Raw genomic sequence first — 13032 nt, 5'->3', positions numbered from 1 at the left:
AGGAGGAACTGCCTCAGCTGCTGAAGCCCTATTGGATGCACCAACGTGACTTCCACTGTAATGGAGACCTTCTCTTGAAAGGACAATGGATAGTTATCCCAGAGACTCAGTAATACCTCCCGCCCCAGTAATTCACAGCTGGTTTCAATCAGACTGGAACATTTAGGTTAAACTATATCACCATCTAGTGACCACAAATGATACAATATTTGGTTCAAGATTTCCGTACTGAAGGTCCACGGATTAATTTCCTATTTTGGAACCGAGTCTAGTCATAATTTACTGTTGAGAGTTTGAAAAGTAGAGTACAAAGGTGCAATTTCGAAATGTGGTTGCACATCAGCAGTTTAAAAACGTTGTATGTCAGTCACTCAATTACCCAATGTCTGCAAGCCCTTTAAAAATATATATATATATATTTTAGATTGGTAAATCTAAACTAGTAATCATGGTCGAAATACCAACTGTGGGGACCCCAATGATTCACTCATTCAGATAGCATAAAAAAAAGCACACATTTCTCTACACCCCATGGCAAAAATGTGTAGAATAACTTAAAATGTTTCTCTCAAGGTGAGCCTCCCCCCGAGGACTGGGCGTTTCCCATCCCTGATGTAAGCCAACACTGTGTCGGTTTTGTTGCCAAACAACCAACCAGTCTATGGCGATGGCCTGTGCTCAGATGCCCTAATAGGACAGATACAAAAGTTGAAGTTGTCTAAGTGTATGGTTTCCATGGTCTAACCTCTAGAGAGATCGTGTCAGGAGGAACCTTGCTGAGTTTTGAAACTGTTGTATTCTTTCTAGTACAGTCGGAGTCCAAAGAGTACTGCATTACAGTCCAGGAGTGATAGAACAAATCCAGAAGTGAGAGGTTCTGATCAGGATATGTTTATGGAAAAATTGGTTTATTACTCATCTGTTAATGTCATATAGTTCTGTAGAAATCCAAATGTTACATTGTCATGTAAGCGACTTCCCCTCATATAAAAATACAGGTTTGGCGCGTCTGAGTATTGTCTTCATCTCACATAAAAGGATCTCATTAAGGGACTTTTCCCCACACAGTAATGTAAACTGATTACAAATGTCATGGACAAAAGGCAATTTCTCTTTTCAAAACGCAGAGGCATGAATGTATCACCACAATTTTTGTGATTGATCATCATTCCTTTCAAAAATGACAAGACAAAGCTGCATTGTTAATCATTAATTTATTTAAAAACAAAACAAAAAAAAATGTGCTGACAACTGTGCTTGAATATTGTTTTTGTTCTATGGAAGCAGGAACATAAAGAGTGACATTTGTTTTTTAGTAGCTGGTGACTATGGTAAACTTGTGTTCGTGTAAGAAAATGAATGACTTTCTTTTTTTAAACGAGTTACTACTCTTACGGTGAGTTCTTTTAGTGGCCATGCTACATGGGCCTCAGCTAACATGCACAAAATACACCAAAAAACAAAACAAAAAACTCTACAGTGTATTAAAAGGCATCATGCTCAAAGAATACAGTTAAGGTTTATTGTCTACAACAGGTTAACGTTGTTTGTATGCATCCTTTTGGCATCAACATGTTGCCCACATTAGTGACATGATTCAACCACCATCCAGATGTGCCAAAACTAAACATGTTTGTGCGCTGATCGATCGAGAGTCTTACAATTAACACATCAACTAGTGGGGGGGGGGGGGGGGGGGAGAGGTAAGATACAGAAGTAACAAACCCAACTTGGTTTCCTACTCAAACTACTATCATTCTCTTCAAATAAAGTATTCACACACACACTAGTCTACATTTCTCAGGTTAAGTATAGAGTTCACATTTAGGTACCTATGAAATTGATGGCGACCAGCGGATACAAGCACAAAGCCTCGTCTCGACTCGGGCGTGCCACAGGGGTGAGTTTGAGTAATTTACAGAATCTGGGTTTATTATTGCTTTAAATACTGGGCTCTCGGAGCGACAGTCTGTACCAAGAGAGTAGATCGTTAGCTGTGATTGTGTTCTTATAGTGTGTACTGCACACCGGTGTCCCCATTCAATAGGTACCGTGTGGCACCTAGCAAAACAAGTTGCAACCAAAGTGTATTTCCCCATGTGTGGTTCCCAAAAGAAACATCCAGGCCCTGGCAACACCAAGTTTCAAAATGAGGATTTGATACTCGGTGCTCATTCAACTCCCCTTGCGAGCCTCTGCTATTCAATGGTGTCAACTCTGTCCTAATGAATACTAAAGACGTGCAATTCAAATGGAAAATGACAGTCCATATCATAATGCAGAGTTGCATTCAGATTCAGCGCCAACATTTTGAAACAACCGACACCAACGCAGAGTTCCAGTGTTTAATCTAAGCAGTTTTACACTATAAATACAGGGAAATGGAATCTGCTACAATTTGACATTGACTCAAGCTAAGCTTAATGCATTGAAACTCATTTTGATGCGTTACATATCAACGTGCCTTTGCAGACCATGATTGCCAAATTAATAAATAATACCACAATAGGGATTATACACAAACCCATATTTCTCCACCTTAACACCCTACAACACCAAATTAGTATATTTCTTCAAATCAAAAATTGGTAGCAAGTGTAAACGAGACTGGTCTTGAGACGTTCTGTTTTGTCATCCCTCTAGTTCATCTTTTTCAACACTTGTGTCATCACAGCCATCCCTTACACTTTCATTGGCTTTCCCTCTGCTCCCATTACCTCAAACCTTCATTTTCAAACTAGCTTGTGCTGCACATCGGCATGAACGACCCCAACACCTCAGAGACTCAATATTACCAGACAGGAAGTTGGGCCCTGTTCATATACATCTAGAACAGGAATCATTCCTTCTTTCCTTCCTTGGCAAGGGATGGATCAGACAGAGTAACAGTACAGTAGAAACCTTGCTTTCACAGATCAGAGATGTTAAAGACAGGAGGGATGCATTTCTAAAAGTCTTAAGAACAGGGCCCCATTACCCAGCCAGAGAGGCTAGTCCACAACGAGAAGGTTCAACACACTTGTAAAAGGACAAGCCGTGCAGCTGATGGATTATTAGGGTCACGCTCCATACCAAAGACAACCAGGAGAAATGGAGTTGGTACATCAATAGTCCCTCTATCCTAACTAGCTAAAGCTTTGCGGCTTTACGTGAGGCTAAAAAGCAAAAAAAGGGAGACAGATCTTTTCCTCTAAGTGACTAAAAATAACCTATTCCAGCGTGCAAAGCTAGCTATAGGGCACACACACAAGTCAATGCCTCCCATCTAACTTGCTAGCTTCAGGAGGACCAGTTAGCTTGTTTGATGAACCGAATTACACATTCGTCAGGTATTTACTGTTCATAACCAAAAAGGTCCTCCTGTGACTATGCTAACGACAGAACCGTGTCTGGAAGTTGTGCGTGGAGGCAACCATGTGAGTAACCAAGTTGCCCTAAGTAAAGTGAATCTACAGTACGTTCTTTACGAGTAAGAACACGTAAAATTGACAGAGTAGTTTCCCATCCCACCCACTACAAGGAAGATAAAGCGGGAGACCATAGATAAGTTCATGGAAAATAAGAGGCTTGCTATGCTGATCTTATGCCTTATGTAACTCGTATGCCAGGTTTGAGGAAGTTTATGTTCTCTGATGCTGAACATTCATGTAGATGTTGGGTAAACGCACAAATCGGACCCCCCCGTACCCAAAAATGATTCACGACAAAGTCAAAGTATACATTGCAAGAGCCTTGTATGGTATTTAAGGCTTCCAAGTACATTTAGTAATATACAAACGCGTGTTGTTTTAGCAACACTATAATCAGTTATTACATTTGAATCATTTTGTAAAAAGGGTGCCAGCACTGCAATGACCTACTTGGCTGTACTGTAACCTCCACGGGACTACAGTTTTAATACCTAAACTATACTACATACTCTCGTGCATGAAGAGGAAGTGCTGGATTTTGCAAGGTATCGTAATGCTTCATGACTCTCGGGAAGAGTATTTTTTTTAAATATATTTTTTTAAATATTGTGCAGCAATTAATATTTGTTCATCTCAGCTCTCTGCTTTAGTTACACATTGAGAAATTATAATTCCATTTCGGCAGATGTAAAACATTTTGTTAGGGTTTTACATCTAGCTACATTGCTGTTCCAAATGGCTATGGAAATCATACAACTAGGTTTTAACACCAGGAATTCATGTTTTAACAGCGGCAAGTGCCTTGGAATCTGAGCCACAGTTGCCAATTCAGTCAGAAAAAAAAGGTAGCGCGACGAGTCTGCCGATTGTCAGACATCAAAGCGAGTGGCCCATCTTCAAGGTAGCACAAAGGGCACGTTTCATGTGGTGGGTTGCACCAGAATGCCCTTTCGTTCATACAACATAGAAAAATAACAACACACGAGGTTAATGTCTTTAGAGGTCTACAGAACCATGGGCTGCCTGCTCACTGTAGATCTGCCCATGGACTAAACTTGAGATGAGTAACACTTGTACATAGTGAGTTCGACTTGCATGCTTTTTTATTATTATTATTATTATTATTAAATAGTCTTCATTATGTCCGTTTCTAATATGTGGTTTCAGTTTAACGTATGGATAGGGGCCTAGCAATGAGCAAATTTTCTACATGCATTCTGGTGCAAAAAAATGCCCATAACCTCTATTTTTATTTTTATTTTACACCAAAGGCGTTGTTTTTTTGTGTTTGTAAAGATGACATTCATTTACAGGACTGAGAGAAAAACAATATGATTAGTCCAACGAATATGAGTAAGTATTCCTACAGTTAATGAATCCGTATTCCTATAGTTAAAAGACCAATCCAATTAAAAACTGACTTTCACTGAAGAACGATTATAGAGTCAGATGAGGGACAGTTTTGTTTTGTTTTTTTTTCCTTTCAATCTAGCTGCACAGTTCTACAGGTGGAAGGGTCTCAACTGGAGGAGGAAGACTGATTTCAAGTCTCTTCTGGCTAATAGTGGTTTCACGAAAGGCACTTCCTGGTAAAGCTTTCCATAGAGTAGCACCTCTGATTGGTTAGAACTAGCCAGTAAAAGCCCTTGTGGAGGGGATACAGGGTGGGTGGAGCTCGGTGGGAAGGTTGTAGGTCACAGGAGGGTGAACCCCAGGATGTAATGCAGGAGCTTGTTCCGATTCGCCTGAGGTAGGAAGGTGCTGCTCAGCTCCACCAATGACACATGGTTCTCCCGCCTCTCCTTCAGGACCTGCAGCCATTTAAATTAGAGAACACCACAGATGGACTTTTACAAAAAAAATACATTTGAAAAGCTTTTTGGAATTTAGATTAGAATATCAGCAGTTTGTTCTGCAGTGAGCCACCACTGAGTTTTGTGCATAGATCTTTTCAGAAGTTGACTAACAGAAGACAGTCTTCAGAACTATCAAAACAGAGAGGGAGGATGGATGCTACATGCTAGAATTTAGCGGGCTCTCACCCCAAGTTCCTTAAACGTTCTCACGGTGTTCTTCACGAGGTAGTGTGTCGCACTTTCACCTAAGAGAAGAGAACAGAAGAGGAGAGAGATTATTGAGAGGAGAGAGCCTATTTTTATTGTTTACTTCGCTACTTGAGTCATCTCTCTCCGCACTGGTTTCCACACAGACCTAGCCCCGCCCCGCCCCCGTCAATAATGCAGACACTTGCGTTGAGTGTGTGTATGGTCAATGCAACACATGCAACAATGTTGATGACAACGATGCTATTTTCACTTTGCTTCTTAATTAATATAAATCCAATAGCATTCTATAATTTCATAAATAGTTTGTTTTACATCTTCAAACATTTAGTATTTTTTTGTTGTAAATTGGGCCTAAATATTGTTAGCTGCTAATCGTTATCTAGCTAATAAATGTACTGAGTCTGAGCAAACGTAACTAGCTATACAACCTGATAATACCAGTGATGGTGTAAACCTACATCTGCATGCTTTTTGTGCTACAGTATCTTCTAAATCAAAGAGGAATATGTGAAGCACGAATGTTAGCTACATGAGGTAGCGAAAATAAAACATTGAATGTAGCATAAGATTACAGGGTCCCCTAGGAAACACATAAACACTTTGATTCCAACTGTCACAATAACTCCTCCCTGGCATTTTAATTTATTGTCATGCCAAACACGATTCAAAGTGCCCCCCATTATATACTATAGAATTATACTAATAATAAAAGTCATTCTATTTCCAGCAGTTCACCCAAGTGTTTTGCTCTAAATCACATCAAATCTCAACAATAAGATTAGGCCTAGATTGTTTGCCCATATTGTGCAGCCCTACGTGGCAGTGTGGAAATGACCTCGAATGAGTGCAGGACAAAGCTAGTGGTCCCAAAAGCCAATGGGGACATAAGGATCTGTGTGGACATGACTACCTTGAATGAGGCACTCTGCAGAGAGAGACAAATCTTACCATCAGTGGAGCAGTCACTGGCTCAGTTGGATGGCTCACAAGTCTTCACAAAGCTGGATGCCCGCTCAGGTTTCTGGCAGATGCCGCTGTCATCAGAGAGTAGGGCGCTCACAACGTTTAACACACCGTTTGGCCGTTACCATTGTAATGTTTTGCCATTTGGAATCGCTTCCGGTCCTGAGCATTTCCAAAGACGCATGTCCCAGCTGTTGGATGGGCTGAGTGGCGTCATAGTCCACGCGGACGATGTGCTCGTGTGCGGAAGGGACAGAGCAGAACATGAGGTAAGGCTCACAGCAGTTCTGACCCGACGCCGGGAGACTGGCCTGACACTCAATAAAAAAAAAGCACTTTTGCAGTCAGAGGTCTTGTTCTTGGGACGCAAAATCAGTGCAGCTGGAATAGAGCCAGACCCGGAGAAGATCAGCTCCATCACAGATATCCCCAGTCCCCAGAATGTGGCTGAAGTCAGGACCTTCTTAGGCATGGCCACGTGGGTAAGTCCCTCCCACAGTTTTCAGATACAACCAAACCCCTGAGATACTTACTAGCCAAAGAGAATGACTGGTCATGGGGACACATGCAACAGGTGGCGTTTGACAAAATCAATGGAGACCTGGACTCACAGAGTGCTGGCCCAGTACCGTCCCCAAGCTAAGTCAAAGGTATCAACAGATGCATCCTCCTTTGGGCTAGGGGCGGTCCTCGCTCAGATGCAGGACAACATGGAGTGGCGTCCAATAGCATACATCTCCCGAAATGTATCCGACACAGAGCAAAGGTATGCTCAAGTGGAGAAGGAGGTGTTGGCTATCACATGGGCATGTGAAAGGCTCAGCCAATACCTTATTGGCCTGCAGTTTACAGCAGACCACAAACCACTGTTGGCTCCGTTAGGGACAAAAGCACTGGACGACTTGCCTCCCAGAGTTCTGCGCTTCCCCCTCAGATTACTGAGGTTCACCTACAAGATGGTGTATGTGCCAGGGAAGGCACTGATCATAGCAGATGCACTCTCCAGGGCCCCAATTAAACATCCATTATCAGAGGAGGAGCAATGTCTAGAGGGTGAGGTACAGGTGTCCATTAATGCAATAAGGGACAGTCTACCTGCATCTGAGACCAAACTGCAGCAGATTGCAGAGGAGCAACAACGAGACCCCATCTGCTGACAGGTAGTGCAGCAGTGCAAAAAGGGATGGCCCAGTTAGGAGGAACTGCCTCAGCTGCTGAAGCCCTATTGGATGCACCAACGTGACTTCCACTGTAATGGAGACCTTCTCTTGAAAGGACAATGGATAGTTATCCCAGAGACTCAGTAATACCTCCCGCCCCAGTAATTCACAGCTGGTTTCAATCAGACTGGAACATTTAGGTTACACTATATCACCATCTAGTGACCACAAATGATACAATATTTGGTTCAAGATTCCCGTACTGAAGGTCCACGGATTAATTTCCTATTTTGGAACCGAGTCTAGTCATAATTTACTGTTGAGAGTTTGAAAAGTAGAGTACAAAGGTGCAATTTCGAAATGTGGTTGCACATCAGCAGTTTAAAAACTTTGTATGTCAGTCACTCAATTACCCAATGTCTGCAAGCCCTTTAAAAATATATATATATTTTAGATTGGTAAATCTAAACTAGTAATCATGGTCGAAATACCAACTGTGGGGACCCCAATGATTCACTCATTCAGATAGCATAAAAAAAAGCACACATTTCTCTACACCCCATGGCAAAAATGTGTAGAATAACTTAAAATGTTTCTCTCAAGGTGAGCCTCCCCCCGAGGACTGGGCGTTGCCCATCCCTGATGTAAGCCAACCCTGTGTCGGTTTTGTTGCCAAACAACCAACCAGTCTATGGAGATGGCCTGTGCTCAGACGCCCTAATAGGACAGATACAAAAGTTGAAGTTGTCTAAGTGTATGGTTTCCATGGTCTAACCTCTAGAGAGATCGTGTCAGGAGGAACCTTGCTGAGTTTTCAAACGGTTGTATTCTTTCTAGTACAGTCAGAGTCCAAAGAGTACTGCATTACAGTCCAGGAGTGATAGAACAAATCCAGAAGTGAGAGGTTCTGATCAGGATATGTTTATGGAAAAATGGGTTTATTACTCATCTGTTAATGTCATATAGTTCTGTAGAAATCCAAATGTTACATTGTCATGTAAGCGACTTCCCCTCATATAAAAATACAGGTTTGGCGCGTCTGAGTATTGTCTTCATCTCACATAAAAGGATCTCATTAAGGGACTTTTCCCCACACAGTAATGTAAACTGATTACAAATGTCATGGACAAAAGGCAATTTCTCTTTTCAAAACGCAGAGGCATGAATGTATCACCACAATTTTTGTGATTGATCATCATTCCTTTCAAAAATGACAAGACAAAGCTGCATTGTTAATCATTAATTTATTTAAAAACAAAACAAAAAAAAATGTGCTGACAACTGTGCTTGAATATTGTTTTTGTTCTATGGAAGCAGGAACATAAAGAGTGACATTTGTTTTTTAGTAGCTGGTGACTATGGTAAACTTGTGTTCGTGTAAGAAAATGAATGACTTTCTTTTTTTAAACGAGTTACTACTCTTACGGTGAGTTCTTTTAGTGGCCATGCTACATGGGCCTCAGCTAACATGCACAAAATACACCAAAAAACAAAACAAAAAACTCTACAGTGTATTAAAAGGCATCATGCTCAAAGAATACAGTTAAGGTTTATTGTCTACAACAGGTTAACGTTGTTTGTATGCATCCTTTTGGCATCAACATGTTGCCCACATTAGTGACATGATTCAACCACCATCCAGATGTGCCAAAACTAAACATGTTTGTGCGCTGATCGATCGAGAGTCTTACAATTAACACATCAACTAGTGGGGGGGGGGGGGGGGAGAGGTAAGATACAGAAGTAACAAACCCAACTTGGTTTCCTACTCAAACTACTATCATTCTCTTCAAATAAAGTATTCACACACACACTAGTCTACATTTCTCAGGTTAAGTATAGAGTTCACATTTAGGTACCTATGAAATTGATAGCGACCAGCGGATACAAGCACAAAGCCTCGTCTCGACTCGGGCGTGCCACAGGGGTGAGTTTGAGTAATTTACAGAATCTGGGTTTATTATTGCTTTAAATACTGGGCTCTCGGAGCGACAGTCTGTACCAAGAGAGTAGATCGTTAGCTGTGATTGTGTTCTTATAGTGTGTACTGCACACCGGTGTCCCCATTCAATAGGTACCGTGTGGCACCTAGCAAAACAAGTTGCTACAAAAGTGTATTTCCCCATGTGTGGTTCCCAAAAGAAACATCCAGACCCTGGCAACACCAAGTTTCAAAATGAGGATTTGATACTCGGTGCTCATTCAACTCCCCTTGCGAGCCTCTGCTATTCAATGGTGTCAACTCTGTCCTAATGAATACTAAAGACGTGCAATTCAAATGGAAAATGACAGTCCATATCATAATGCAGAGTTGCATTCAGATTCAGCGCCAACATTTTGAAACAACCGACACCAACGCAGAGTTCCAGTGTTTAATCTAAGCAGTTTTACACTATAAATACAAGGAAATTGAATCTGCTACAATTTGACATTGACTCAAGCTAAGCTTAATGCATTGAAACTCATTTTGATGCGTTACATATCAACGTGCCTTTGCAGACCATGATTGCCAAATTAATAAATACCACAATAGGGATTATACACAAACCCATATTTCTCCACCTTAACACCCTACAACACCAAATTAGTATATTTCTTCAAATCAAAAATTGGTAGCAAGTGTAAACGAGACTGGTCTTGAGACGTTCTGTTTTGTCATCCCTCTAGTTCATCTTTTTCAACACTTGTGTCATCACAGCCATCCCTTACACTTTCATTGGCTTTCCCTCTGCTCCCATTACCTCAAACCTTCATTTTCAAACTAGCTTGTGCTGCACATCGGCATGAACGACCCCAACACCTCAGAGACTCAATATTACCAGACAGGAAGTTGGGCCCTGTTCATATACATCTAGAACAGGAATCATTCCTTCTTTCCTTCCTTGGCAAGGGATGGATCAGACAGAGTAACAGTACAGTAGAAACCTTGCTTTCACAGATCAGAGATGTTAAAGACAGGAGGGATGCATTTCTAAAAGTCTTAAGAACAGGGCCCCATTACCCAGCCAGAGAGGCTAGTCCACAACGAGAAGGTTCAACACACTTGTAAAAGGACAAGCCGTGCAGCTGATGGATTATTAGGGTCACGCTCCATACCAAAGACAACCAGGAGAAATGGAGTTGGTACATCAATAGTCCCTCTATCCTAACTAGCTAAAGCTTTGCGGCTTTACGTGAGGCTAAAAAGGAAAAAAAGGGAGACAGATCTTTTCCTCTAAGTGACTAAAAATAACCTATTCCAGCGTGCAAAGCTAGCTATAGGGCACACACACACAAGTCAATACCTCCCATCTTCAGGAGGACCAGTTAGCTTGTTTGATGAACCGAATTACACATTCGTCAGGTATTTACTGTTCATAACCAAAAAGGTCCTCCTGTGACTAGGCTAACGACAGAACCGTGTCTGGAAGTTGTGCGTGGAGGCAACCATGTGAGTAACCAAGTTGCCCTAAGTAAAGTGAATCTACAGTACGTTCTTTACGAGTAAGAACACGTAAAATTGACAGAGTAGTTTCCCATCCCACCCACTACAAGGAAGATAAAGCGGGAGACCATAGATAAGTTCATGGAAAATAAGAGGCTTGCTATGCTGATCTTATGCCTTATGTAACTCGTATGCCAGGTTTGAGGAAGTTTATGTTCTCTGATGCTGAACATTCATGTAGATGTTGGGTAAACGCACAAATCGGATCCCCCCCCACCCCCCGTACCCAAAAATGATTCACGACAAAGTCAAAGTATACATTGCAAGAGCCTTGTATGGTATTTAAGGCTTCCAAGTACATTTAGTAATATACAAACGCGTGTTGTTTTAGCAACACTATAATCAGTTATTACATTTGAATCATTTTGTAAAAAGGGTGCCAGCACTGCAATGACCTACTTGGCTGTACTGTAACCTCCGTGGGACTACAGTTTTAATACCTAAACTATACTACATACTCTCGTGCATGAAGAGGAAGTGCTGGATTTTGCAAGGTATCGTAATGCTTCATGACTCTCGGGAAGAGTATTTTTTTTAAATATATTTTTTTAAATATTGTGCAGCAATTAATATTTGTTCATCTCAGCTCTCTGCTTTAGTTACACATTGAGAAATTATAATTCCATTTCGGCAGATGTAAAACATTTTGTTAGGGTTTTACATCTAGCTACATTGCTGTTCCAAATGGCTATGGAAATCATACAACTAGGTTTTAACACCAGGAATTCATGTTTTAACAGCGGCAAGTGCCTTGGAATCTGAGCCACAGTTGCCAATTCAGTCAGAAAAAAAAGGTAGCGCGACGAGTCTGCCGATTGTCAGACATCAAAGCGAGTGGCCCATCTTCAAGGTAGCACAAAGGGCACGTTTCATGTGGTGGGTTGCACCAGAATGCCCTTTCGTTCATTCAACATAGAAAAATAACAACACACGAGGTTAATGTCTTTAGAGGTCTACAGAACCATGGGCTGCCTGCTCACTGTAGATCTGCCCATGGACTAAACTTGAGATGAGTAACACTTGTACATAGTGAGTTCGACTTGCATGCTTTTTTTATTATTATTATTATTATTAAATAGTCTTCATTATGTCCGTTTCTAATATGTGGTTTCAGTTTAACGTATGGATAGGGGCCTAGCAATGAGCAAATTTTCTACATGCATTCTGGTGCAAAAAAATGCCCATAACCTCTATTTTTATTTTTTTTTTACACCAAAGGCGTTGTTTTTTTGTGTTTGTAAAGATGACATTCATTTACAGGACTGAGAGAAAAACAATATGATTAGTCCAACGAATATGAGTAAGTATTCCTACAGTTAATGAATCCGTATTCCTATAGTTAAAAGACCAATCCAATTAAAAACTGACTTTCACTGAAGAACGATTATAGAGTCAGATGAGGGACAGTTTTGTTTTGTTTTTTTTTTCCTTTCAATCTAGCTGCACAGTTCTACAGGTGGAAGGGTCTCAACTGGAGGAGGAAGACTGATTTCAAGTCTCTTCTGGCTAATAGTGGTTTCACGAAAGGCACTTCCTGGTAAAGCTTTCCATAGAGTAGCACCTCTGATTGGTTAGAACTAGCCAGTAAAAGCCCTTGTGGAGGGGATACAGGGTGGGTGGAGCTCGGTGGGAAGGTTGTAGGTCACAGGAGGGTGAACCCCAGGATGTAATGCAGGAGCTTGTTCCGATTCGCCTGAGGTAGGAAGGTGCTGCTCAGCTCCACCAATGACACATGGTTCTCCCGCCTCTCCTTCAGGACCTGCAGCCATTTAAATTAGAGAACACCAGAGATGGACTTTTACAAAAAAATACATTTGAAAAGCTTTTTGGAATTTAGATTAGAATATCAGCAGTTTGTTCTGCAGTGAGCCACCACTGAGTTTTGTGCATAGATCTTTTCAGAAGTTGACTAACAGAAGACAGTCTTCAGAACTATCAAAACAGAGAGG

General features: G+C 41.3%; 1 protein-coding gene and 1 long non-coding RNA gene across 3 annotated transcripts in view; both read right to left on the bottom strand.

Moving 5' to 3' along the window:
- Positions 1–1197: 1197 nt before the first annotated feature.
- On the bottom strand, positions 1198–5574 carry LOC149976610 (uncharacterized). Its single transcript, XR_016487182.1, has 2 exons — positions 5453–5574; positions 1198–5221 (listed from the first exon to the last, which is right to left on the bottom strand). It is a non-coding gene; the product is annotated as an uncharacterized LOC149976610 (long non-coding RNA).
- A 3252-nt stretch (positions 5575–8826) lies between these two features.
- gpam (glycerol-3-phosphate acyltransferase, mitochondrial) overlaps positions 8827–13032 on the bottom strand; it is a 45862-nt gene continuing 41656 nt past the window's right edge. For both annotated transcript variants that reach the window (XM_021565307.3, XM_036946572.2), the window contains exon 21: positions 8827–12842. In XM_021565307.3, the coding sequence (XP_021420982.1) occupies positions 12726–12842 (117 nt within the window). In that variant the 3' untranslated portion in view covers positions 8827–12725. The remainder of the gene's footprint in view (positions 12843–13032) is intronic.

The sequence above is a fragment of the Oncorhynchus mykiss genome, chromosome 16 (assembly GCF_057628025.1).
Source record: "Oncorhynchus mykiss isolate SJ-2025 chromosome 16, ASM5762802v1, whole genome shotgun sequence".
Taxonomy (NCBI): domain Eukaryota; kingdom Metazoa; phylum Chordata; class Actinopteri; order Salmoniformes; family Salmonidae; genus Oncorhynchus; species Oncorhynchus mykiss.
The sequence above is the reverse complement of the archived record's forward strand: the minus strand, read 5'-3'. Positions and strand labels throughout refer to the sequence as shown.